Raw genomic sequence first — 23,390 nt, 5'->3', positions numbered from 1 at the left:
ATTTCTAAGCTGTGGCCATTGTTTTTGTAGACTGATTTGAAATATGGTTTTCCATGTACTAGACAACTGCAATGCTGAACTTGCAGGCCTTCCAGGGTAGCATTGTACAAGTGTAACACTGACAGATGCTGGTCGCCGCGGGTGGGATTGAACCAGTGACCTCTGGAGCTTAGTGCATGAGCCAAAAGCCAACTGCCTGTTAGCGAAGGCCGTAGCGCAGACTCATTAATTGCTTTCTCTCTCTAAGTGGTCTTGGTGCCACTACATGGGACAGAACACCACACCCAGAAGGTGTGGGGGTTACATACTTCCCCTAGCTGAGGAAGCATGTCCCATGCTTCAGAGTCTTCCCAGTTGAAATCCCGGACGAGCCCCCACTTGTAATGCCAATAGACCCTGGTCGTCAGTGGGCAGGATTGAACCTGGGACCTCTAGAGCTTAGTGCATGAGTCTCTACCACATGAGCTAAAAGCCAACTGGCTGTTAGCTAAGGCTGTAGAGCAAACTCCTTAATCTCTCTTTTTAAGTGGTCTCGGTGCCACTAGATAGGACAGAACACCACACCCAGGTGGTGTGTGGGTTACACAAGCTCCAGATAACCAGCAAAGGCATCTGTCTCCTCTGGACTTAACATTCAGGGCCAAATTTTCTGTTGGTGTAAAGGGGCACAGCCCCACTGACTTCAACAGAGTTGCACCCATTTACAATAGCTGAGAATTTGGTCCTCAGAGCATATTTCCCCAGTGCTGAAAAGTTTATGGTGGTTTCCTTTTATTGATTACAAGGTTGCTCTAGCATTACTGTCTGGGGCGTTTGCAGGGCCCAGGTCTTCAAGCATCCAAACTTGCTGAGGGACCTCAATACATAAGGCAGTGTTGCACGAAGCGCAGCCTATTTTGAGTGGAGTTGGGAAGCTAACATTTACGCCCGAGAGGACCAACAATCCTGAGAGGGCTGGCTGATTCCAGTTAATCAATAGCTCTGATCTGTATTGGGCAGTTGGGGCAAACACAAGAAATAAGGCTCATAGCCTCCTCCTTACCCCAGGAAATTGGGGGCACTAATTTTATATTGCACATAGCCCTTGCTGACATAACATGAGCATGGGGCCAATTGTTAGGGTCCAATCCTGCAAATGCATGAATTTAATGAGACTACTCATCAAGTGCCTAAGCATTTGTAGGATTGGGCTCTTGTTCTGCAAAATGTCTGCTCCTGCCATAAAGAGCAAAAAGCTAAATACTTTCCACTGTGCCTCCTTAAAAACCATTTCAAAGCCTTGTTCTAATTTAAAAAGGGACTACATAAAAATGGGGCAATTTCCCTGGACAGATCTGCTCCCTGTGCATCTGCTGTGCCATCCCTCCTGCTTTTAGTGACAAAAATATATTTTTATAATTTCTGATTCCCATTAGTCCTGCGGAGACAACGTGACTATGAGAGAGTGAGCTGGATTCTATTTCCTTTCACCCATTATCAACAGCACTGCTAACCAAGTTCTCAGTGCAGGCCCAAATGTACCCCTGTATAACCTGACTAGATGGTGTGTCTAGTAAGACACCTGTACTGCCTATAGGTTCCTGGGATATCCCTTTCCCGAGAAGCACACCACATTTTAGCCAGGTGCCCACAACATCTCCAGGGCATGTTGAAATGTACAATTCTCATCTGATGTGGGGTGATATTTAATGAGGTGTTCAAGAACACACTTCATAGGTTTTTTTTCCCTTCCTCTGTACAAACAAATATAAGAGTTTGGGAGGAAAAGTACTGGGCCCCCTGACACCTGCGGCAGACCTAGAGAAATCAATTCTCTTTCTTCCATATGTGAGCAACATTTTACTAAATAAAAGATAACAGATGTATCGGTGAGATTCTCTATATTTGAACTGTAGTGCCCACTCTTGGCAATAAAAATCTATATCACAGCACAGCTGAATTCTCCAGGACTATAGCAAAAGAATGATGCTATTCACAACTAGTCTGTACTGTTACTCTCTCATGAACAGTTTCTGAGGGGAAAATAAGTGAACAGACATTTTAAGGACCTTTCCTTGACTTCAGAGGTTTATCTGAAGTCTGGGAGGTTATGGTAAGAACCAGAACCATTATGACTCACTTGTTCCTAATCAAAATGCTGGGAGCATGAAAGGTGGTTCAGTTGTACAGAGACTGAACTGTGTCTTCTTACAAGAGAAAAATAGTACACACCCAGGGAAGCACTTAAATAATTGATGTATTTTGCTTTTATCTGCATGTAGCAATGACAGTAAATCTATGTACCTCGCACTAATGGATAGCATCGGTATATCAATAATTGCTAATATGAAAGAAACTGAAGGCAGTGCACTTGTCCTGAAGTGACTGATCCTTCTTTTGTCTTTATATACTCATGTCACAATAGTCTCGGAAAATTAATGGAATAAATTTAAAAATTCTGTTCACTAATTGATTCATTTTGATCTCAGCACTTTAAAGTGCACAAGCACATTTTGGGTGGAATTCAGTCCAGTCTGACAGTGAATTATTTTAAACATTTCTGCAACTCTGACAGTTTCTGTGTCTCATATGCTGTATTGAAAAGACAAAATGAAACTTCTTTCTACAGGCTGTTGTCTTCTGCCCATTTAACATTCTATTCTGAACCAATGAAACACTGTAGGCATATGGGAACCTAACATAAATCACAAGCCTCTGTGTTACAGAAGTAAAAACTCAATGTTTAGACCCTGAAAAGCTGCCTAGTTCTTTCTAATTCAGAAATATAAGTTTTACTATTAAATGAAGTTTATTGTTAAAAAGTTACATTGGCCAGTTCATATCCTGCTACTTAAAATCAAAAGGACATATTCAACAATTTTCTCTGTAACGCTTATCTGACCTGAACAATTATGCAACTGTTCCTACTACATTCTTGTGTAGGCTGAAAGTCGTGTAGAAATTTTGGCATTCATTTACTGTAACTATAAACTTTAATTTGTAAGATTGTTTATTAGGCGTATACGTTCCAAAAGGTTGTTACAATTATTTTATATAAGATTAACGTTGTAATGTGGCTAGACAATACAGACCTATTTATAGTACAGAGTAAATACATACACACACACACACTGTGCTATAAATAAATCTGTATTGTCTAGCCACTTTACAATGTTAATCTTAAATATATTACTGTAACTTTTTTGCAAGTCTATTGTCTAGGCCCATTCAACATGAGTCTTAAAAATACGAGGTCAAATGTTGGCCTCAATTACACCATACAATTCTCATCGGAATCAGTAGGGTGGTATTTGGACCATCATGTTGTAATCATATTGTAACAGAGACTTTTCTATTCATGTTTTATACCCTTATTTACAGACATTTTATTGATAAAGTTTTAATCTTCCAAATAGTGGTGGAAAAAAATGTTACCATCAAGGGAATTATTTGGTCTTCCCCAAATCCATTAACATGAGACAAACTGTCAGCAACTAGAATATTAAAAATAGTTTAATAACCACATACAGTGCAATAGTGATACTTATGACTCTACACATGCACAGCACTAAATCCAGGAAATCACATGTGGTGTCCACAGGTTTGGCTACCACCCAGCTAGCTCTGCCCCGTATCAGGGAGAGTGAAAAGAGCATGGGTCAGCCATGATGTCTGGTACAGGAGGTAGTGAGTGGACTGGAGACGTTGCCAAGATGACTGGAGAAGGAGGGGAGAATATGAGAACGATGGTGAGGAAACCAAACCTCCTGCTCTGAACAGCCTGCAAGTGCAGGAAAGTTTCAGAGCTGCATCAAGATCCAAACTTTACAGCTCGACCCATCTCTGATATTTATTCCCTTCTTCATCCAACAACTCCCATCCTCCCTCCCCTCAAAAAAACAACCCCAAACCCATAAAGCTACACACTGTCAACAACTTTCTGCAAAGGAAACATCCTGGGCCCTTGCAATTGCAAAGATAATTCAGATATAAGCAACTTTCACACCCATCATGCCTTGCATGCCGAATATCAGTTTCATCATTAATATCAGATGCCAGCTAAATATTGTCAGTGTTGTCCTGAAATATCCCTGTTCAACTCTGAGTCCTTAATAAGCACATATAGCTCAAGCTGTTAAAGTCAAGGCCAGCTTTGCTGAAGAAAGGAAGCTATTCTGGTATGGTATCAGCCCATTGATAAGGTAAGCAAGACATTTTCATCTTCATAGACTTCTGCTCTGCCTTCATACAATGATAGCGACCTTCTGCTGGCATAGGAAATTGCCCATGGTACAGCTTATGCTGAACTAAAATATTCATATTTTTACCCTTTTTTTTTTTAATATTGCCCCTTCCCTGAAGTGGAAACAATGAGAGAGGGGGGAAATGGTTCATCCACTTTCCCCCCTCTTCACCTCCACTTTTAAAGCAAGAACCTGGTCTCTGACTCTCTGCCATCACAAGCCAGTCAAACTAAATTATTCCACTATAAATATGAGAAGACAAATACTTGCAATGACAAAATACAAGTAGTGTTTTTAAATGGAACACTTTTATTTAACAAAAGCCTTGGCACAGAATCACTCCAATGTCCCCACAAGAATTTCCTTTCATGTAGAAAATCTAGCAAATGTTTACATTATGTATACAAAGGCAGAAAACAAAAAGGCTAAGAAATGTCTTCCTACCACATGCCGCAGACTCCTGTGCAGCAAAGTTTGACCTAGCTATGTGTGTCAGGGAACGACACCTTTTCAGCTATAGGCAGCATACACAAGGCACTGATTTTGAAAATAAAGTGCAGAGAGTATGTATTTTCTCTCAGTAAAGGACCCATCTTTATTACATTCAGCTGTCTTTTCTGCAGCCCCTTGCCATTTGAAAAGGTTAATCGATGTGTTAACATAGTGCATATACAGGGCAGTTGTTTCAAAAACTGTTCCCAGAAATTCTTGCTTAGAGGCTCCAGAGCACAAATTGTGATCCTGTCATTTTGACAGAATCAGACTGCTTCCCTGATTAGCTAAAGGCAGTCTCATTTATTTTTCATGCCTTTATTAAGAAAACGTAACTTCGTAGGCTAGCCACCCAATAGCAGCTACCCGAGTACATTTTGTAACTAAGAGCTTGCAGAACTCTGTTGATGCATGAGATTTCTTCCCCTGCAATGGCTCAGACTCCCTTCAAAACCGAGCGGGTTTGTGTGTGACTTTGCAATCTGAGAACATGAAGGACACTGTGGTAAATATATACGTAGTCGGCAGGACACTGTGGTAAATATAAATCTGGCACTTACCCACAACCAGTCCCTCGCAGTCTGACATCATGTGAACAGTTCTCTTCAACCGTACGTAGAAAAACCACAGGAAAATACAAACTCAGTTTCTTCTGTTAGGGTAAGCAGAGGAAAAAATATCTAACCCTTCTCCTATAATGTACATCTACCCACCCAGGGAGTTGTAGCAACAATCCCGTCTTTGCCTTCTCATTATGGGATGTAAAGATAAGAATGTGCTTTTGTGCCAAAAGAGCATGCTATTGGTGGATAAATTTGTTGTCATCCCTCCCCTCCACAGAGTTTCCTCTTTAATGTCACAGAGGCAAATTACACGGCTTGAAAGGCCATAGAATATTTATGAAACTGCTTTTAAGCGCTAAGCTGAAAATCTGTATCGAACAAACTGGCTAATTGCTGTGAGGTGAAGCTTGTGGCGGGAGCTGCAGTGCTAGGACAGTAGTTTTCAACCTTTCTCCATGTGCGGACCCCTAAAAAATGTCAAATGAAGGCATGGACCCCTTTGGAAATCTTAGACATAGTCTGTTGACCCCCAGGGTCAAAGGACCACAGGTTGAAAACCACTGTCCTAGGGCATTCCTAGTTCTCTGCTGAGTTAGTGTCATTCCTGAGATACACTGTGTAGCTTTTGCCTTGGTATATATCTAGATCTATGGACTAGCTATGGGCCTGAACAAAGAGGGAAAGCTCCTCAGAGCTGAACAGTCCTGTTCTTAGACTCCACAGGAGTCCTGCCTCTTTTCACAACATTCTAAACACTACAGAGGAGCAGATGCTGTTCCTGATCCATCCCCTTTGCACTTCTAGGGAGCTCCTGGTGTAGGGGAGTTGCCTGGAAGGCGAGGCAGAAAGCCACATATACTCTCCCCAGGTGCATGCTGAGCGTATAGATATACATATGTACATATATGTACGTATATATATACTCTTCCCAGGTGCATGTCAAATGTGTGACGTCAATGATTCAGGAGCCCTTGCTTTTCTTGAGTATGGTGCACAGTGACACACCAGATTGCCCTTTGCCATGCACCTCAGAAAGTGCCCAGGACAAGCCTCTCTCCAGTTATTGTCCTGGATTGTCCTCTCCTGAAAACACCCTACAGAGGGGAAGCTAGGTGAGGAAATTCCTGCTCTGCATTCGGTCATTGTTATTTCATTGGAGTGGGTGGAAAAGGGACTTGCCCCGGAACTTTGAGAGACTAAGGGGAAGTGGAGAGGTCCTGTGCCTCTGCACAGGCTCTGGCCCTGATGGCCTTTTCTCATTCCTGGTCACTGGCATGAAGCTTAATTGGAGATGCTCTACCAGGGAGTGTCCCAGGCTGTGGCAACCTGTAGGTCTCCTGGTGGAGCTACAAGACGGTTATTCAGTGAGGGGACACTCACATGGATGGCAGCTGTGCAGACATGATAATAAAGTTGCATTCTGCATTCTGTTTTCCAGGGATGCTCTACAGGGCTGGAGAGAGAGGCTATGTGCCCCCTCTGGGCCCTGTCCATTCTTCTACTCCCTCCTCCACATAAGCCCCAAACTCAGAGCACCCTCTGTCAGATCTGGAGGGAGAAGGACGACTCCACAGAAGTGACTGAGCCCCACTTCTGCACCAAGGGATAAGGGGAAGATCCATACATGGAAGAAACCTTCCAGGCACAGATCTGGGAGGGACAGTCTGGACCTGCTTTTGGAGCTTTGCTTTTTCTCCAGCTGTTGAGCATCAGAGCAGAGCTCTGTCTTGCACACTTTACAAAGGGCACAGCTGCTCTCCCCAACTTCTTGTGAAACTTCAGTGCACTTTTCACTACTTAAGTGTATTGGCCACACATGCATATACAGCCTTCTTAGCAAGGCACTTTGCACAGTTAGGTCCCGATCTTGCAAGTGCTTCCACTCAAGCTTAACTTTATGCATGTGAATAGCCCCATTGAAGTCAATGGAACTGCTCCCCTGAGTAAAGCTAAACATGAGTAAGTGTTTGCAGGATCAGGGACTTTGTGAAGAACTCTGTGCAAGAGGCTTATGCAGGACATACAATTATCCAAAAGGTCATAGCTTGGTCACATAAAAACAAATTTTCATTTTTACACTCATGACACTTATCCTCAAAGAGGGCTATTGCCCTCCCTGGTTTAAACTTTCTACTCCTAGCCATTTGGGCCATAAAGGTGTTTTGGTTTTTTTAGTGGTTATAAGAATTTTTTTTCATGTGAAAACTATAATTCTCTCCACTCTCATCGTACTCAAAAAGGAGCAGAACCTTATTTACTCTGGGATTCTAGGGGGAGAGAGGAATCACCTTTTGATAGAGAGCAAAGGTGAAGTTATGAGTAAGGCTGGGTGTTCACCATGGCAAAAAGTGCAAGAGCCATAATTTGAGTTAAAGAATAAAAGGGAGTGGAAATCACAACACACATTTGAATAATTGTTAAGATAATATGAGAAAAGTGTTATTAAATAGGTGTCAATAATGGCTCTAGGCTGTGATTTCCAAAGGACTGCAAGGGAGTCAGGCTCCATAAAATTCAATGGGAGTTGGGTGTCTGTCTATCTATCTTACAGCACACATCACTGTATTATCTAAGCACCTCCCACGTAAAATCTACAGCAATAGCAAAGTCCCTTAATGGAGTTCCTGGGCCACCCCCCCCCCCATTTACAGGGTTGGAGCTCTGCTTGGGGTCAGAGTTTTCTTGGTGGGATTTGGGGAAAATAAAAGGGCTGCTCAAATTGGGAGAGTCACTTATGATGGAAAGGCTTTCTCAGAGAGGAAGGTTTTGTAACATTTCCTAAAGATGATCAGACTCCGGATTCACCTGATCTCCTCTGGAAGGTTGTTCCAGAGCTGGTTCTCCCTCTGCTGCCTTGGAACAGCCCAACCTTAAAGCAGATAGAGAACAAAGCACCAAACTCCATATAGAATATGTGTTAAAAATGATAAAGTGCTAGAAAGCATGTTTTATGTGCCCTAGAATATGTTATCTATTCTTACATTATGTGGTTTAATGCTATTTAAAAAACTCAGATCATTCTTCTATGCTCTGCCAGAAAGGACATTCACAGAACATTTGTAAGAATTCATGGAGTCTTGAGCATGAGCAAGCTTCTGGCTCATGGTCTTATTCCAAAGTCATGGTCATTAAAACATACAAGGTAAAATAAATTTAAGCACCTAAGTGACCTAGGATCCCAAGTCCCATTGACTTTCAATGAGAAAGGGCCAAATTTACAAAGGTATTTGTAGATTTAGGCACCTAAAGGTGCAGATAGTCACCTAACAGAATTTACAAAAGTGCTTAAGTGAGTTAGACACCTCACTCCTAATGCTTTCAAATGGGAATGAGGTACCCAATCTGTTTGAAAATTCCATTAGGTGCTTATCCACATCTTTAGGCAACTAAATACCTTTGAAAATCTGGCCCTTGGTGCCTAAATCACATAGGTGCTTATGAAAATTTTATCCACAGCCTTATGGAAACAGTTCTGCTATTCTTATGGTGGACAGGTTTTTTAGAAGAGGAAAGTTTTCAGAGTTTTCTAAAGATGGTCATTGATCAGGGCTCTGGATTCAGCTCTCTCTTCAGGAAGTTTGTTCCACAGTCAGACTCCCTTGATTGAGCATGCTCTGTCCTGAGACCTCACACACTTCAAGTTGGGCTTTGTAAGCTTCATTGTCCCTGAAGAGGACAGCGATAACAATGGCTCACAGCTCAAAATTCCATCTTTAATGTACCTGGGGCTTGATCCATGAATTGCTTTGAAATTCTGAGGAGGGAGAAAATGGGGAGATCCCTCAGTGTGAAGAGAATTATCCTACAGCTGGGGAAGAGGATAGGGGGTGGGTGGAAAAAGAGATGGCTTGATTGTGAGAGGAGCAGAAATTCCCTCTTTATGGGATGGAAAGGGAGAATGGGGTTCTCTCATGCTGGAGGGGGTACTTCTTCACTGGGGAACAGAATCTATGGATCTTTCGTGATTTTTAAGAACAGGTTGGACAAACCCCTGTGAGGGATGATCTGGGTTTACTTGATCCTGCCTCAGGACAGTGGGCTGAACTTGATGACTTCTTGAATTCTATGATTCTATGAAACATATACATGTGTGACTTCACTCCCCGAGTGGTCCCATAGGTATAGGGGTTTGCAGGATTAGGCCCTTAGGCCTAGCTTATAGGTGGAATTTGCCCCATTTCCAGCCATGGATGTAGTTGTGCTGGTCTAAACCCCTCATGCAGCGGAGGAAGCTGTGACTGGCATTGGCTGGACCTCACACCCCGCTGGAGTGTGGTAAGAGCAGCAGGGTCAGCACGCTCTAGAATCACCCGTGAAAGGGCTCCGCTAATCGTGTCACTTATCTGGTGGTACAGATGAAGTGTTCTCATTCACTCTCCATTTCTCTCTCCTGGCAGAGGGAAATCACTGAGAGTGAGAATGATTTCTTGAGGTAATCAAGTCAGATCTAATTATTACATTTGCACTTGTCCATGAGCATCTTATAGTCCAATTCCGCAGACATTTATATCTCACATCTGTGTGATTTCTATGCTTTTTAAATAGAAAATGACTGAAATATGTTCCCTCCCTTCTAATTTATGCAAATCAGGTTGGAATATTTTTCGCTGTGTGAAGAGATTCCTGTCTATTAGGAAACAGGGGGTTGGGTGGGGAGATGGAAAGAAGTGGTCGGCTGAAATTAGTACATTTACATCAGCATATAAAATCAGACACTTAGAGCATAAAAAAAAAAAAAAAGGTCAGTCCTGCAAGTTAAAAGTGTCCCCAGGTAATTTTCATGTATCAATCAGGCGCCTGTGAAGCAGACGGTCTATGCTCTCAACAGCAGAGGACACCGCTTTTTTCAAAGTTATGGATTCATTAATAAAAACATTTTTTTGCCTGAACAAACATACTGGTTGTGGCCAGTGGGAAGACAAGGGGCCTGAATCTCCTGTCACCTGAGTATAAATCAGGAGTAATGCTACTGGAGTCACTTGAGTTACACTGTTGTAAAATGGTCCATAAACGAGAGGCGAATCAGGCCTAATGTATCTCCCGTCACCGAACACCCCTTCAAAATACGAGAATTACCGGAGTCTCCAGAGGATGAACTCACTCTCTCCTGCCCCAGGTCCCACCCAGGCCCTGCCCCCTACTCTGGGGGCTGCACAGGAGCATGGGGTAAGGCTGCCTGTGGTGACCCTGTGCCTTTGCTCCACTGGGGTCATTTCCAAGGGGGCCATTCTGGCCCCTTTTCACCACCAGAACGACGTGAAGTGGTCGGAGTGGGGAGCCATCATCCAGTTCCTAGTATTTAGGACAAAACCATGAATCAGTCTTAACTTTTACCTTCACTGTGATGGTTACACTTCAGTTCTTGATTTATCATACAGCAAAGTAATGGTTATAGAACAGCTGGTATAAAGGCCTCATCCTCTGCTCCTTAATCAATGGAAACGTTGCCTAAGTAAAGCAAGCAAGTTCAGACCCAAACCACAATGACCATTAAGTGCCAACGAAAGGCATTTTCCCCCTATGGTCTTCTGACACATGATCTTTTTGGATTTTCCATTGGGGGGGGGTAGAGAAGCGTAATATGTTTCTTGCAATACTCCTGAGGGAATTCTGCACCAATCAAATAAAAATTCTGCACGCAATATTTAAAAATTCTGCAAATTTTATTTGTCAGTAAATACAGAGGGCTCCAGCATGGCAGTGGGGAGCACAGGCTACTGGCTGCACAGAGGTGGAAGATCAGCTTGCTGCCCTCCACCCTCCCGGGACATGGACTCACCGGTGAGGCTGCATCCGACCCTGACACAGCTCAAGGGCCAGGTCTGCCCCAGAAACACCCCAAGGCCCTTCCCCTCTGAACCAAGCAAGCAAGAGGGACAGAATCTTGGAAGCATGCCCAGTCCTGGCCCCCAATCCAGGTGTGGGCAGGTAGGCTCATCCTGGAAGGATCAAAAGTGTGGAGGGCAGGATCCAGGTGTGGGGTGAGAGGGCTCTGTGAGGGGCAATCTGGGTGCAGGGGAGATCTGGATGCATAGGGGCTCATTGGTGGGTTCCAGCTGAAGGTGGTTGGGGCTCAGTAGAGAGGGTCTGGGTGTGGGGGGCTCAGCAGAGGGCTCCGGGTGCAGAGGGGTGGGGCTCATTGGGATGGGGGTTTGAGTCCAGGGGTCTCAGTGGAGGGTGCTCTGGGTGCAACAGTGGAGATCCAGATGCAAGGGGAGGGGAGGGACTCGGTGGGTATCTGAATGCAGTGGGGTGAGGCTTGGTGTGGGGTGGTCTGGCTGCAGGGGGTTTGGCTCAGTGGGGTGGGGGTTCGGGAGGCTCAGGGGGTGAGACTCAGTAGGGGGTCTGGGCATGGGGAGGGTTCAGATGCACAGGAGCTGGGAGGATGTGGGAGCAGTTTTCCATACAATGACACCCCCCCATGGCTGAGGAGCAATGGGGGCAAGAAGTGGGGGGCAGAGCTTCCTGCAGCCAGGGGAGGTTTCTGGGGGGGTGGGTCTGACCCAGCCTGGTCCTGACCACTCCTTGCAGGAGAAGAAGTCGTCCTGTCCTCCCCCATCCCCAGCCCAGACAGGACTAGCAGCTGAGCCTGGTGCAGGGTAGGAGCTATCAGCCGGGGCATCCCCAGCCCCTCTCCCACCACAGTGATTTACTTCTCCACTGGCTGCTTTGGATGCCCTAAATGGCACGCCTGTGCTACATGGGAGGGGTGCATGACTGCTTTTGCAGCTTCCCTTTTCTTCCCTGTCAGAAGTAATTTTTCTGCGGGGAAGAAAATAAATCTGTGGAGGACATGAATTCTGCACACACACAGTGGCACAGAATTCCCCCGGGAACATTGCAAGATAATGTGTAACAATGACAATACATCACAAAGAAGCATTAAGGGCTATTTTCTCAAATTATTTTCAGATGTTGGAGGGGGAGATGATTGGAAAAAAAGGGAGGAGAATATGACATTTACAATAATATTTATAACTGACACTAATATATAAAGTGTAGATATTTGTGGTAATTACTATATACAGTAGAATTTACAGTAGTTTTGTACCTATGAGATCCTGATATTAGACACATACATTTTGCTCTATAGATTGGGATTTTTAAAGCCAGATTTTTACTGGTCACAACTGAATGTGAGCTTGGTATTCCAGAGAGAAAAAGTCTCCATCATCTCCTCTGATGTCACCCCAGAGAGAAGATTAGAAGATTATCTGTGTCAGGTGACAAGAATCCAGCAGCACAGAATAGAACTTTGCACATTCAAAGAGAAAAAAGGAGGGGAGAAATTCCAGCCATCTCTAAGAAACGTATATCTCACAAGTCTATTGCTGGTTCACAAAGAAAATGTTTTATGCAAAGGTGTTTCTATACAGTAAATAAAATAAGAAGATCAAAGACTTGGAAGAGGATTTGTCTTTGAGAGGGAAAGAGTAGATAGTCCATGAGTCTCAGTGGCATTTCAGTCCCATTCTATTTATAAGCAGCTGCTTTCTCCGGGGAGAAGTTACAAAGGACCATTGTAATTAAGTGGAGAAAATATTAATGCTAACTACCATTTGAAAGGTGGAATTGTTTTTTAGCTGCAGCAATGGCTGCTAACATACTGGAATTGAAACTGAGTATGCAAGCTTAAATCCCACTTGCCGTGAGCATTTGTCTGGATGAAATTTGTTTGCATAGCTATTTGCAGAAGGTGAATACAAAAGAACACAAACTGGGCTTATCACACTCACTAAGAAATGTGAAAAAAGAAAAGGAGTACTTGTGGCACCTTAGAGACTAACAAATTTATTTGAGCATAAGCTTTTGTGAGCTACAGCTCACTTCATCGGATGCATTCAGTGGAAGTGAGCTGTAGCTCACGAAAGCTTATGCGCAAATAAATTTGTTAGTCTCTAAGGTGCCACAAGCACTCCTTTTCTTTTTGCGAATACAGACTAACACGGCTGCTACTCTGAAATAAGAAATGTGAGCAAATGTTCACCAGCATTCTTGCAGTATTCACTCAGTGCAGAGAGAGAGAAAGAGCGAGATCAATGTAAAGCCTATTCTTCCATCAATATACAGTTGATCTCCAAGCATAATTCCAATGAGTGTTAATGGGGGTTGCCAATGTAAACTTTCCAGGCGTTAATGGGTAGTCTCAAGGGGAAACTGAAGGAGCAAAAGAACAATTATACAATTTAGGCCTGATCCTGCTGCCCCTGGTTTCAATGGCAGCTTTGCCATTTATTTCCATGGGAGTAGGATTGAGCTCTTTATATTCCCCTGCAGCTGAATCTACTTACCACAAACCTTGTGGGGGGAAAAAAGAGCTTCAATCCCTGAATGTAAATATTATGCTATCAAGTGGTGGATCTGAGGAGCAAGTGAGAATCTACAAACCGAGAAGGCTTGGCAGCTGCAAAAACAAAATTCAGGCAGACAGATACTCTCTGCAATGAGGCTGGTCTTAAAAGACTTGCAAATGAATGGGCTCTGCAAGGTTTTCAGTGTTTCCTACCAAAATTCCTATAAATCAGCCTTTCTGGACGGGGAGGCGGAGAGGAGTAGAATCAGTTACATCCCCAGACAGCTTGGATCTCCAAGGTTAACTGACAAAAAAGACTGGAGAGCTGGAATGTCCTGGGAGGAATTAAGAAGGGGCAATGTCATCCTTTCAGAAGGCAAAAGCCACCGCTTTAGTTATGGACTGTAAGTGCTTGGGAGACTAATTGCTACTGTCTGTGACCAAGGATTTCAATTCAGTAATAAAGGAAGATGAGGTGCCAGATACATGAATTATGGAACCATGCTGGGAATACTAAATCTTGTTTTAAGAGAAGGAAAACCACACTCCTTTATTGAAAGTATGAGGATCAATGCCAATTACAACACTAGAGAGAGCAGGCGAGACAGAGATGAGCCTCTCGCCTGCGCCTGAGAGAATGAGATTTATTAAAAGTGGGCCCAAACAGAGCATTATCAGGCCTGAATAGTCCCATGTTTTAATGAATAAGGCTTCACCAGCTTTCGTCTCTAATATTTTCCACCTGTGCACATTTAAATCAAGAAAGACATTTTCACCATTAAAAAAAAAAAAAACACTTGCCAACAGTGACCATAATGGGGCATCTGTGAGGTCATAGCTTCCCTCCATATTTGCAACAGGAGCAAAGCATATGATATCTGCCAGCAAATGCTGACTCGTGGGTTTAGAAGGGTAGTAAGAGGTGTGCTGGATGACCAGGCCAGAGGTTGATACATCTACCCTTCTATAGCAGTGGTTCTCAAACTTATTTGATCATGCCCCCGCCCTCCCTTCTTTGTGTCTGTAGTAGTTTACTCCCCCGCTTCTCTCGCCACACAAGTACATGCACTGATATAGGCAGCAGCGCTTCACTTAAATCAGTTTTGGCTTCTTTGTTTTTCACTTGAGTTGTTTTTTTGTTTTTTTCCTGTTGCACAAATGAGCCAATGATCCATTGTAATAAGAGCAAAAGCAAAACTGTGACCAACTGTGATCATGGTCCATGTGCACACTATGCCCTTATCTAGACTACGTGAATAACATAGCTGGAGTCAACATAGCTGGAGTGGGTGGGTGAGATTCTGTGGCCTGCGTTGTGCAGGAGGTCGGACTAGATGATCATAATGGTCCCTTCTGACCTTAGTATCTATGAATCTATGAACATAGCTTAGGTTGACTTACTGTGGTGTCTACACCACGCTGGGTCAATGGGAGACACTCTCCTGTTGACTTACCTTATGCTTCTCGTTCCGGTAGAGTACTTTGGAGTCGACAGGAGAGTGATTGGCGGTCAATTTAGTGGGTCTTCACTAGACCCGCTAAATCAACCTCCAGTGCATCGATTGTGGTAGCGTTGATCCCCGATAAGTGAAGACAAGCCCTATGTCATAGCAAACAGATTAATTTACAGATGACAACAACTTTCTATAATGCTATTCAAGATTAACAGAAATCCGTCAAAATGCTCAGCGTCATCTAGAGTCAAATGCACAGCACCATCTGAGGACCTGATAGGTCTGGAGGAATCAGCTTTGCTAGTTATTCATTGCTGTGGATAAAATGTGTGCAGTAAGTTTTTCTTCCTAAAGCTTCTCATGAATACATTCTGTGCCTCCCAGTTTGAGAATCTTTGCTTCATAGCAATCCCAGTTTGAATCTCATCATATCTCATCTCATCACAATTAGTTTATAGATTCTCCACAGCTTCAGACTTTTGGGAATCACCAGCAGCGAACAGTGAGCAGGTGGTAAAATCAGATGATCCTCCAGAAAGTCTCCTGCACTGAAATCAACTGCAACCTTCAAGGTGCAGAGTCAAGGTCTCCCATTCAGGGAGATGGGATGAATTAAGCCAGTGGTTCTTAACCTGGAGTGCATGCACCCCTGGGGTTGCAAGATGCCCTTTCTGGGGGTGCGAGACATGCCAGATTTTTTTAGAAGGTAAATTATCAAAAATGCAAATTAAGCACAGGCACGTAAGTACAACTACTTTGTTTCATCAAACCTATGTATTTATTAACATTAACATTATACATTTTTTAACAATTACTGTAATATACAAACAAAAAATATATCTAGGTTTAAAGAACTGACCTACTTCAATGATTTTTCATAAGGGGTGCGAGAACATATTTTGAGAACCAAAGGGGTGCAGGCTGCAGTGAAGGTTAAGAACCACTGAATTAAGGGATTGTTAATGGAATCAGAGTTGAGCAAACAAAGGAGGAAAACTATTCACTAAGGTGTTCATAAAATCTGCAGCATAATTCAATCTGGTCACGTTCACACCCATTTTCATTTACTTCTTTGCAAGCATTTGTCAATGGCATTGGATGGCAGGAAAGTTTGCAAATGAACTTTGGTTCTTATTTATTTGGAGAAGAAGAAGAAGAAGAAACACCATCACAATTAGCATAAACTGGTGACCGTTCTGTCCATGTCTGCAAAGAGGCCAAAGAATCAGTGGGAATAAGGAATGAGCAACTCCATTACCATTTAAGTGTACTCTCTAGGTCAGGGTTGATCAAGGCATCCATGGATCTCAAAGTGTTTGAGGAAGTCAGTATATTTATTCCCATTTTATAGATGAGGAAACTGAGGCACAGGAAAAAGTGACTTGCCCAAGATCAGCAAACCAGGGAAGAACCAGGTATTGGACCCAGGTCTCCTGAATTCCAGTGCAGTGCCCTATTCAGTAGGCCATGCTGCTTGTCTGTGGATAAAATTGAGGAATTCACTATGCAGGGATGTCAAATCAATTCATCACTGAAGATAAATGTCTTAAATACGCTGCGGAGCATTTTCCTATCATCATTATTGTTATTGTCAGAAAAAGGAAAGTGAAAGCAAATAGTAGAGAGGAGAAGAGAGAAATAAAGAGAAGACACCAAGGGAAAAGAAGAGGAAGAAGAAGAGAACACATGAGATTAGTCTTTGAGGCAATAAAAATACATGTTTCTGTAACTGCCATAAACTTGGGCACACATTTGATTGTGCATGTAGCTCTATGTGCAAAGCTATGGCTTTGTTTTCTGTGTACTGCACCTTTAAATTTCTAAGGACTATACCTATCTGCATGCATATCACTGAACAGACAACACTATGCTCACCCATGCAGACTTTACTTTTATTCTTCCTTATTTTGTTGTTTCCCTTACTCTAAAATAAATGTCTGGCTGAAAGGATATGGTTGCTTTTTGGTGTATGGATAAACATAACATACTGCTGCATAAGGCTTGTTGAAAAATTTCCAATCAAAGTGGTTTTCAATGGAAAATTGCATTTTCAACTAAACAAAATTTTCCATGAAAAGTGTCTTTCTACAGCATTTTTTACCCCTTTTTCTTTGAAAAACTGAAAGCCCCAAACACAAAGTATTTCACTTTGGAAATGCGGCTGAGAAGACACGTGGGAGCTGTCATTCAGTTGCTTCATGTCCTCATTCTCTTCTAGGGTTTGGTCTCTCCAACTGGACAACAACTCCCACAATGCTTCATGGCCAGGGACTCCAATGATGCACCATCCCTTCTTCAAAAGTGGAGATTGTGGTGCATCATGGGAGATGTACTCAAAGCTCATAAAGGAGAATGGAGACATGAGACAGTTGAACTATAATTGCTGTGAGGTGCCATAGCAGCATTTCCAAATGGAAAAAAATTGAGCAGAAATCTGATTTTCAAATTTCCACTGAAAAATTAAAGTTTTCCAAAGAAAATGCATTTACAAAGACTTCCCAACTTTAGGCAAGACTTTACAGCATCACCTTAACAGTGATGTCCAGTGGTTCCCTGGAAGGTAAATTAGGGCCTGACCTTGTAACCATTAACTCACCGGAGCAGTATTTACTCACACCAGCTATCCTATTCAGTATAGTTTTCCAAAGGATTGGGTCCCAATGCAACATATGACGAGTACAATTAATTGAATGTAACAATTAAAAAACATTTTAGCATGCAAGTCAAACAGTCAGCAGAAATTGAGGCTCTATTCCCCAACTGTTCCAGCACGACTGCTGCTTATCAATAGCAGCCCTGCTTGGCCACCTATTGTAGTTCTTAACTATCCTCCTTTCCCTGTTGGCACAAACCCTTCCAGGCCAGTGTTTTTGCTATGTCCTGGATGCATCTCCTGTCTATGTCTTTATTAACTCACAGCAATGACAGGAATTAATGGAAGCAGGGGAGTGAAACCTTGGCTGTAATATCCTGGAATATAGATTTTCAGCGGGGGGGTGCGTGTGGAATTACTAGCACATTGCGCGGAGTGCTTTGGCAGAGCTAGATTAGATGTGCTGAAATGACACCCCCGGGCCATCAAAGCAGCAGTTAATGTGAACTAATAATGGGTCCCAGCATTTTTTAAACACAGTATCAGTTTATAGTTATTTTTATCAGAAAATTATACTGACAAAAATTACAAGAACGTATTACTGGTGATGTTAACTTGCCAGGAATAGATAGGAAAAGTACAAAGGGTACAGAGCAGAAAATTAAAACCCCAGGGAATTTTTTAATGTAGAGAGCAGCAGAAACTCTAAGAAATCGATCTCACAGCAGAGCCCACGTATGAGGAAATTCACGTATAGTCAAGTGTCAAGATGTTTCCTCAGTGCAGGGCAACGTGTCAATTGCAGTTCCAGTCAGAGTGAACCTTTGCTTAGAGTAAAGATTTTTTGTAATGTTGAGTTTTCATTTAGTTCATTTGCCCAAAAAGCTGCTGTATATTTGCAAAGGTTTAAGACCCCTTTCTTTCTCCCCACTGTTACTTGAGGACCTCCTTCTGCTACTCTCACGCTGACTAGCTCTGAACTCTGCAAGTGGTCCTGTTGCACAGGTGCTGACCCGCCATTCTAAAAGGCTCATTGGGTTAAGTTCTGCCCTCAGAGGGGGATGCACTGCTCCTGCTGAAGCCACTGAGATTTGCATGTGCAGGCAGAATTTGGCCCCATCCTCTCTAGGAGCCAATAAAATGTTTTTTATTTACCAATAAACTCATGGGGATACTCAATTGGTAAGCCCACCATTGGTATCCTTTTCAAACAAAAGTCCTAGGCCCCGGGCAATATGCTGCAGAGATATTTCATGCCTGACAAATTACAAAGCAGAGCTAGATCCTGCCATCTTGGTGCGATAACTCCTGCTACAGGGGCACTATCTCCTTCCATTACTCTGGGCTCACACGGATGCTCATCTGCACAGTGACGATGGGTTTATTCCAGTCCTAGCCCTCCAGACTCTAGTATGTGCCGAATGCTGCTGCCTGCTGGCTTACTCATACCAAGCATAGCACCCCCACCCCCAGACACTTCCACTTATGGCTCCCCGTCCATTTCAGGAACCAGGCCAACATTATTCTCTTTGTTTTTGAGAGTCCCTTTCTCTTGAATGGTCTTTCTCTCTCCTACTTTCCCGGGGCCCCCCACTCTTCTAGCACTGGGCTACTCGCTACCACTCACTCCATGCCACCTTGAATAGTTGGGGGAAGAGCCACCTTCTCTGCAAATCCTGTTACCCTTCTAGTATCCTTGTACTGCATTGGCTCTCCCTGTCATTTCAAACCTCAGCTGGGAGCATCTCATTACTCCCCTGGCTCCCTTTTGAGTTCCCACTCCCCCTCCTGTATACTAGTTAGCTATGTCTGAGAAAAGCATGATGGTCTTATGCTTAAGGCAGTGGACTGGTACTCAGGCAATCTAGGTTCAATTTGTGGCAGTGTGATCCTGTGAGAAACATCCAACCACTCTGAGCCTCAGTTTCCTATCTGCAAAATGGAGATAACAAGACTTACCTTCTGTTTTATCTATTTAGTTTTTAACCTCTCCAGGGCACATGCTGTCTCTTACTATTTGTTAACACAGCACATACCACGAAGAGGCCCGGTTCTTGGCTGTAACTATGCTACTGTAACACTAAGTTCTTGCATATTTTATGTCTAAAAAGTGTTTCATGATGGAGTATGTATGAAATACACTCTACTAAATAAAGGTGTATTGCATTCCTGAGTATGAAACTTTCCATATCTCATACATAATTCTACCTGCAATCGATCTCATTAACAAACAGAATGCATCTAGGACTGTTTGTTCAGCTATGGATGGTTGAAATGATGCTATCATTGACATAACAATTGATATAGCCATGGAAAGAATATTAGTTTCAGAATCCTTCTGGCCAATACCCCAAGATGAAACCAGCAATGCATTATGTAGCCCATGGTACTGCATAAAATATTATTTTGAGCATAGCAAGGTAAAAATTAGTGGGCATAACAATGAATGATGAAGGAAAAAGCTATGATTTATGAGATGAAAATCTGACTTGATGCTGGCTCTTTAAAAATACACTTGAACAATGCATGGAAAAGTAAACGTTTTCTATCATGTCCACATTCCTTCTGCACCTCAGAATTGTAATTAGTGACACGAGGGTGAGGGGAGGGGGGGAATAATTCATTTGACAGTTGTCCTCAGGGCAGGCTTTTTACTTCTATCTACATCTACACAGCTCTCTATTACTGTTTCTCCTGGCAAAACTCCTCCTCCACTTCACTCGGTTCCTTAGCAGAGACAGGAGCAGATGTAGGGCTAATCCACATTTTCTCCTCTTTTGATGAATTCTTTGCTTAGCCACTACTGGACTAAGTATTTCATTTTCCAAAGATGGACGATGATGCACCGGGACACACACAGTATTAGGTGAACAGAAAACTCCTGTTTGTAATCCTGCCTGCTGTGTGAAATAACCAATGTTAATTCAAACTGGACAGGATCTAAATTAAACAGCATGGGCCAAAGTCATCCCTGGGGTAACTAATGCTCTAAATGTACTTTATTTGATTTGACTGAATTACATCAGGAATGAACTAGGCCCACTGTGTTTATACAGTGTTGAATGATATAGCCAGGAAATTTGAACTTGAGAGGCACACATGTATAAACTTGACTGCTCTGGCTGAGACACTGATACTATGCTGCATTTAGCTTGTTGTTCTTTGATCTGGATCTGTCATTATCCCTTACGAGTATTTCTGAGGCTCATTTACTTCCCACTCTTTATAAAGGTTAGCTGTGCCTTCTGAAAATATGAGGAGTAATACAGAAATCCTGTCTACATGCAAAATGTGGACTGTATGGACAGTATTTTTTCCAATTAGTCCAAACACAAAAACATACTTCTATCAGTTATTTCAGATCTGTCCAGTATAAGGTATGTACGCTGGTATGAATCTCTACTGAATACACTAAAAAGTGAATCAGTATCCGTAAATTAAGATGCAAAGAATATAACTTTTGGAAGAACTAATGGTGCATAAATGCAGCCAGAGATTTCCCAGCTCTGGAATTTACAAGGTTAAATTGCAGATTTCATGCTGCTGTTGAGAAGGAATTTGAAGTTCACTCAGATTCCTTGGGAGTTCAGCAAAGAGCTTCCTAGAGTGTAACAGATTTGATGGGTCAGCCTAGTTTCCCTATTACAACATAGGCCATAGTATTCTGCAGTTACTCAGCAACCCTCACTCATCTGATAGATGCCATCTTGGCACCAAGGATTGCCAGGCCTCAAGCAGATTGTGTGTGTAGACTTTACTTACATGGAAATGAGCAAAGTCAGACACAGAGCCTGATTCTGTACCATTGGAGTCAACGGGAGCATTGCCATTGGCTTTATTGGGAGCAGGAGCAGGCCTATATTGAGTATTGTATAATATTTGCAATGAAGGAATATATTCATTAATTTACCCAGCAACTTTTTAATACCCCATCTCACTAGCTGGTGCTGTATGTTTTCTGAGCCTTCAGTTTTATCTTTGTGACCACTAGCCACTCCATATTTATAAAAAAAGAAAAGAAGTACTTGTGGCACCTTAGAGACCAACGAAGTGAGCTGTAGCTCATGAAAGTTTATGCTCAGATAAATTGGTTAGTCTCTAAGGTGCCACAAGTACTCCTTTTCTTTCTGCAGATACAGACTAACACGGCTGCTACTCTGAAATCTGTATTTATTCTGTACTATATTATTCTGTATAGAGACTGGAAGAAGCCAAAACCTGGTCTCTTTTTCATCTGTGTTTCTGCATTGTATGTAGTTGTGATTTCGACGGTCCGATCGTGCAAGTGGGGATTTCATTCCTTGATATCCAGCTCTACACTTCTGGCACTGTATAAATAATAGCACTACACCTTTGACACTTTGCAAAGTAAATATGCATACTAAAAGCCCAATCCTGCAACCCTCACTCTTGTAAATAATCCTTAAACAAGTAGCATCACTGAATTCGTTGGGATTAGCCGCATGAATACAGGTTGCAGGATTCCTGGGTCCTATGACAATATATAAATAATAACAGTATTGTTTACCAAACTATGAAGCATTAACTGGAAAGAACTACCTGATCTTTACATTGTATAGGGAGAGTTAGGGGCCTAAGGGAGGGATCCTCACAAGCTGGCCAGCTGAGAAAGGAGCCACCTAAACTAGCCAGGAGTAAATGCCAAGGAGAGGGGTGAGAAGAGGAGAGGGGCTTAGGCATCTGTGTGGCTGACTGACCAGAGATAGGTGCCCCCCAAGCCCCTGCCTGATCAGGATCCTCAGCTAAGGGGCACCGGAACAGTGGAAGCCAGAGGGTCACGGTCCCCCCACTTTTAAAAGTGAGAGGGCTATGCTCTCCAACTTTTTACTGTCCATAAGGGTGAGCGATGTGGGGGACGGGTCAGAGAGGAGCAAGCGGGGGGGGAGGTCTCGGAGTCAGGGGGGAAGAGGCGGCCCAAGGGTAAGCGGTCGGAGGGAAGGGGTAGTGCGGTGGCAGGGCCTTAGTTCGGGTGCCAGTGGCCCCCTGACTTTTAGGGAACTTCTACTGCTCCTGCCTCAGCTGCAAACCCTCTTCTGGAGGTATGTGCCTAAGCCAGGACAGCCATTCAAATAGCCCATGCCCTGGCAGCTGACCCCATCTCTCTACCTCTGTCTCCTGCTTATGGTGATACCTCTAGCACACCTGCCCTCTGTGCCACTGGCTGTGTTTTGTGCAGGAGCTGTGCAAGCCCCACACTTCCCAATGGACTGCATCTGCCCTCCTGCTGTGGGGTCTGACTGGGATCAGCTGTTAGGTGTGCTCAGAACATGCCTACAGGATTGGGCCCGCAGGTAAGATGGATGCCCTTTGGCTTAGTTTCAGACTCCAGCTTTGCAGCTTCTGGGGCTTCGCCCAGGAACTAGGGCACCAAGCTGCTCATCAGGGCTTCAGTGGCTTTGTGAATGTCGAGTGGTGGAAAGATAAGCACCATGCCAGCGGAGGGGCAGTTTTGGAAATGTCAGTGGCACTTATATGGTGGACTAAGGCACCTAAATATCTCTGAGGATCTAGCCCATAGAAGCCTAAGTCACACTGACTTTCAATTAGACTTAGGATACTAAGTTAATTATGCGTTGCAATGCTGCGTGGAGACCTGCCAACATACTTTTAAAAATCTGGGCCTTAGAAGTCAGTGCTTTAACTAATCAGTCCTTATAAACTGCACATTCATTCTGTGACAGCGAGGTCCTGTTGCCATACACCTCTTTCAAAGGTCCTTTTGGAACAAATGCCTAACTGGAAACTGACACA

At 43.2% G+C, this 23,390-nt stretch overlaps 1 protein-coding gene across 1 annotated transcript in view; it reads right to left on the bottom strand.

Annotated features, from left to right (window-relative positions):
* The window catches only part of EML1 (EMAP like 1), a 200,274-nt gene extending 194,850 nt beyond the window's left edge, over positions 1 to 5,424 (bottom strand). The window contains exon 1 of the mRNA XM_073349634.2: positions 5,276 to 5,424. Coding sequence (XP_073205735.1) covers positions 5,276 to 5,306 — 31 coding nt within the window. The 5' untranslated portion in view covers positions 5,307 to 5,424. The remainder of the gene's footprint in view (positions 1 to 5,275) is intronic.
* Positions 5,425 to 23,390: the final 17,966 nt, after the last annotated feature.

This window comes from Lepidochelys kempii, chromosome 6 (assembly GCF_965140285.1).
Source record: "Lepidochelys kempii isolate rLepKem1 chromosome 6, rLepKem1.hap1, whole genome shotgun sequence".
Taxonomy (NCBI): Eukaryota; Metazoa; Chordata; order Testudines; family Cheloniidae; genus Lepidochelys; species Lepidochelys kempii.
The sequence above is the reverse complement of the archived record's forward strand: the minus strand, read 5'-3'. Positions and strand labels throughout refer to the sequence as shown.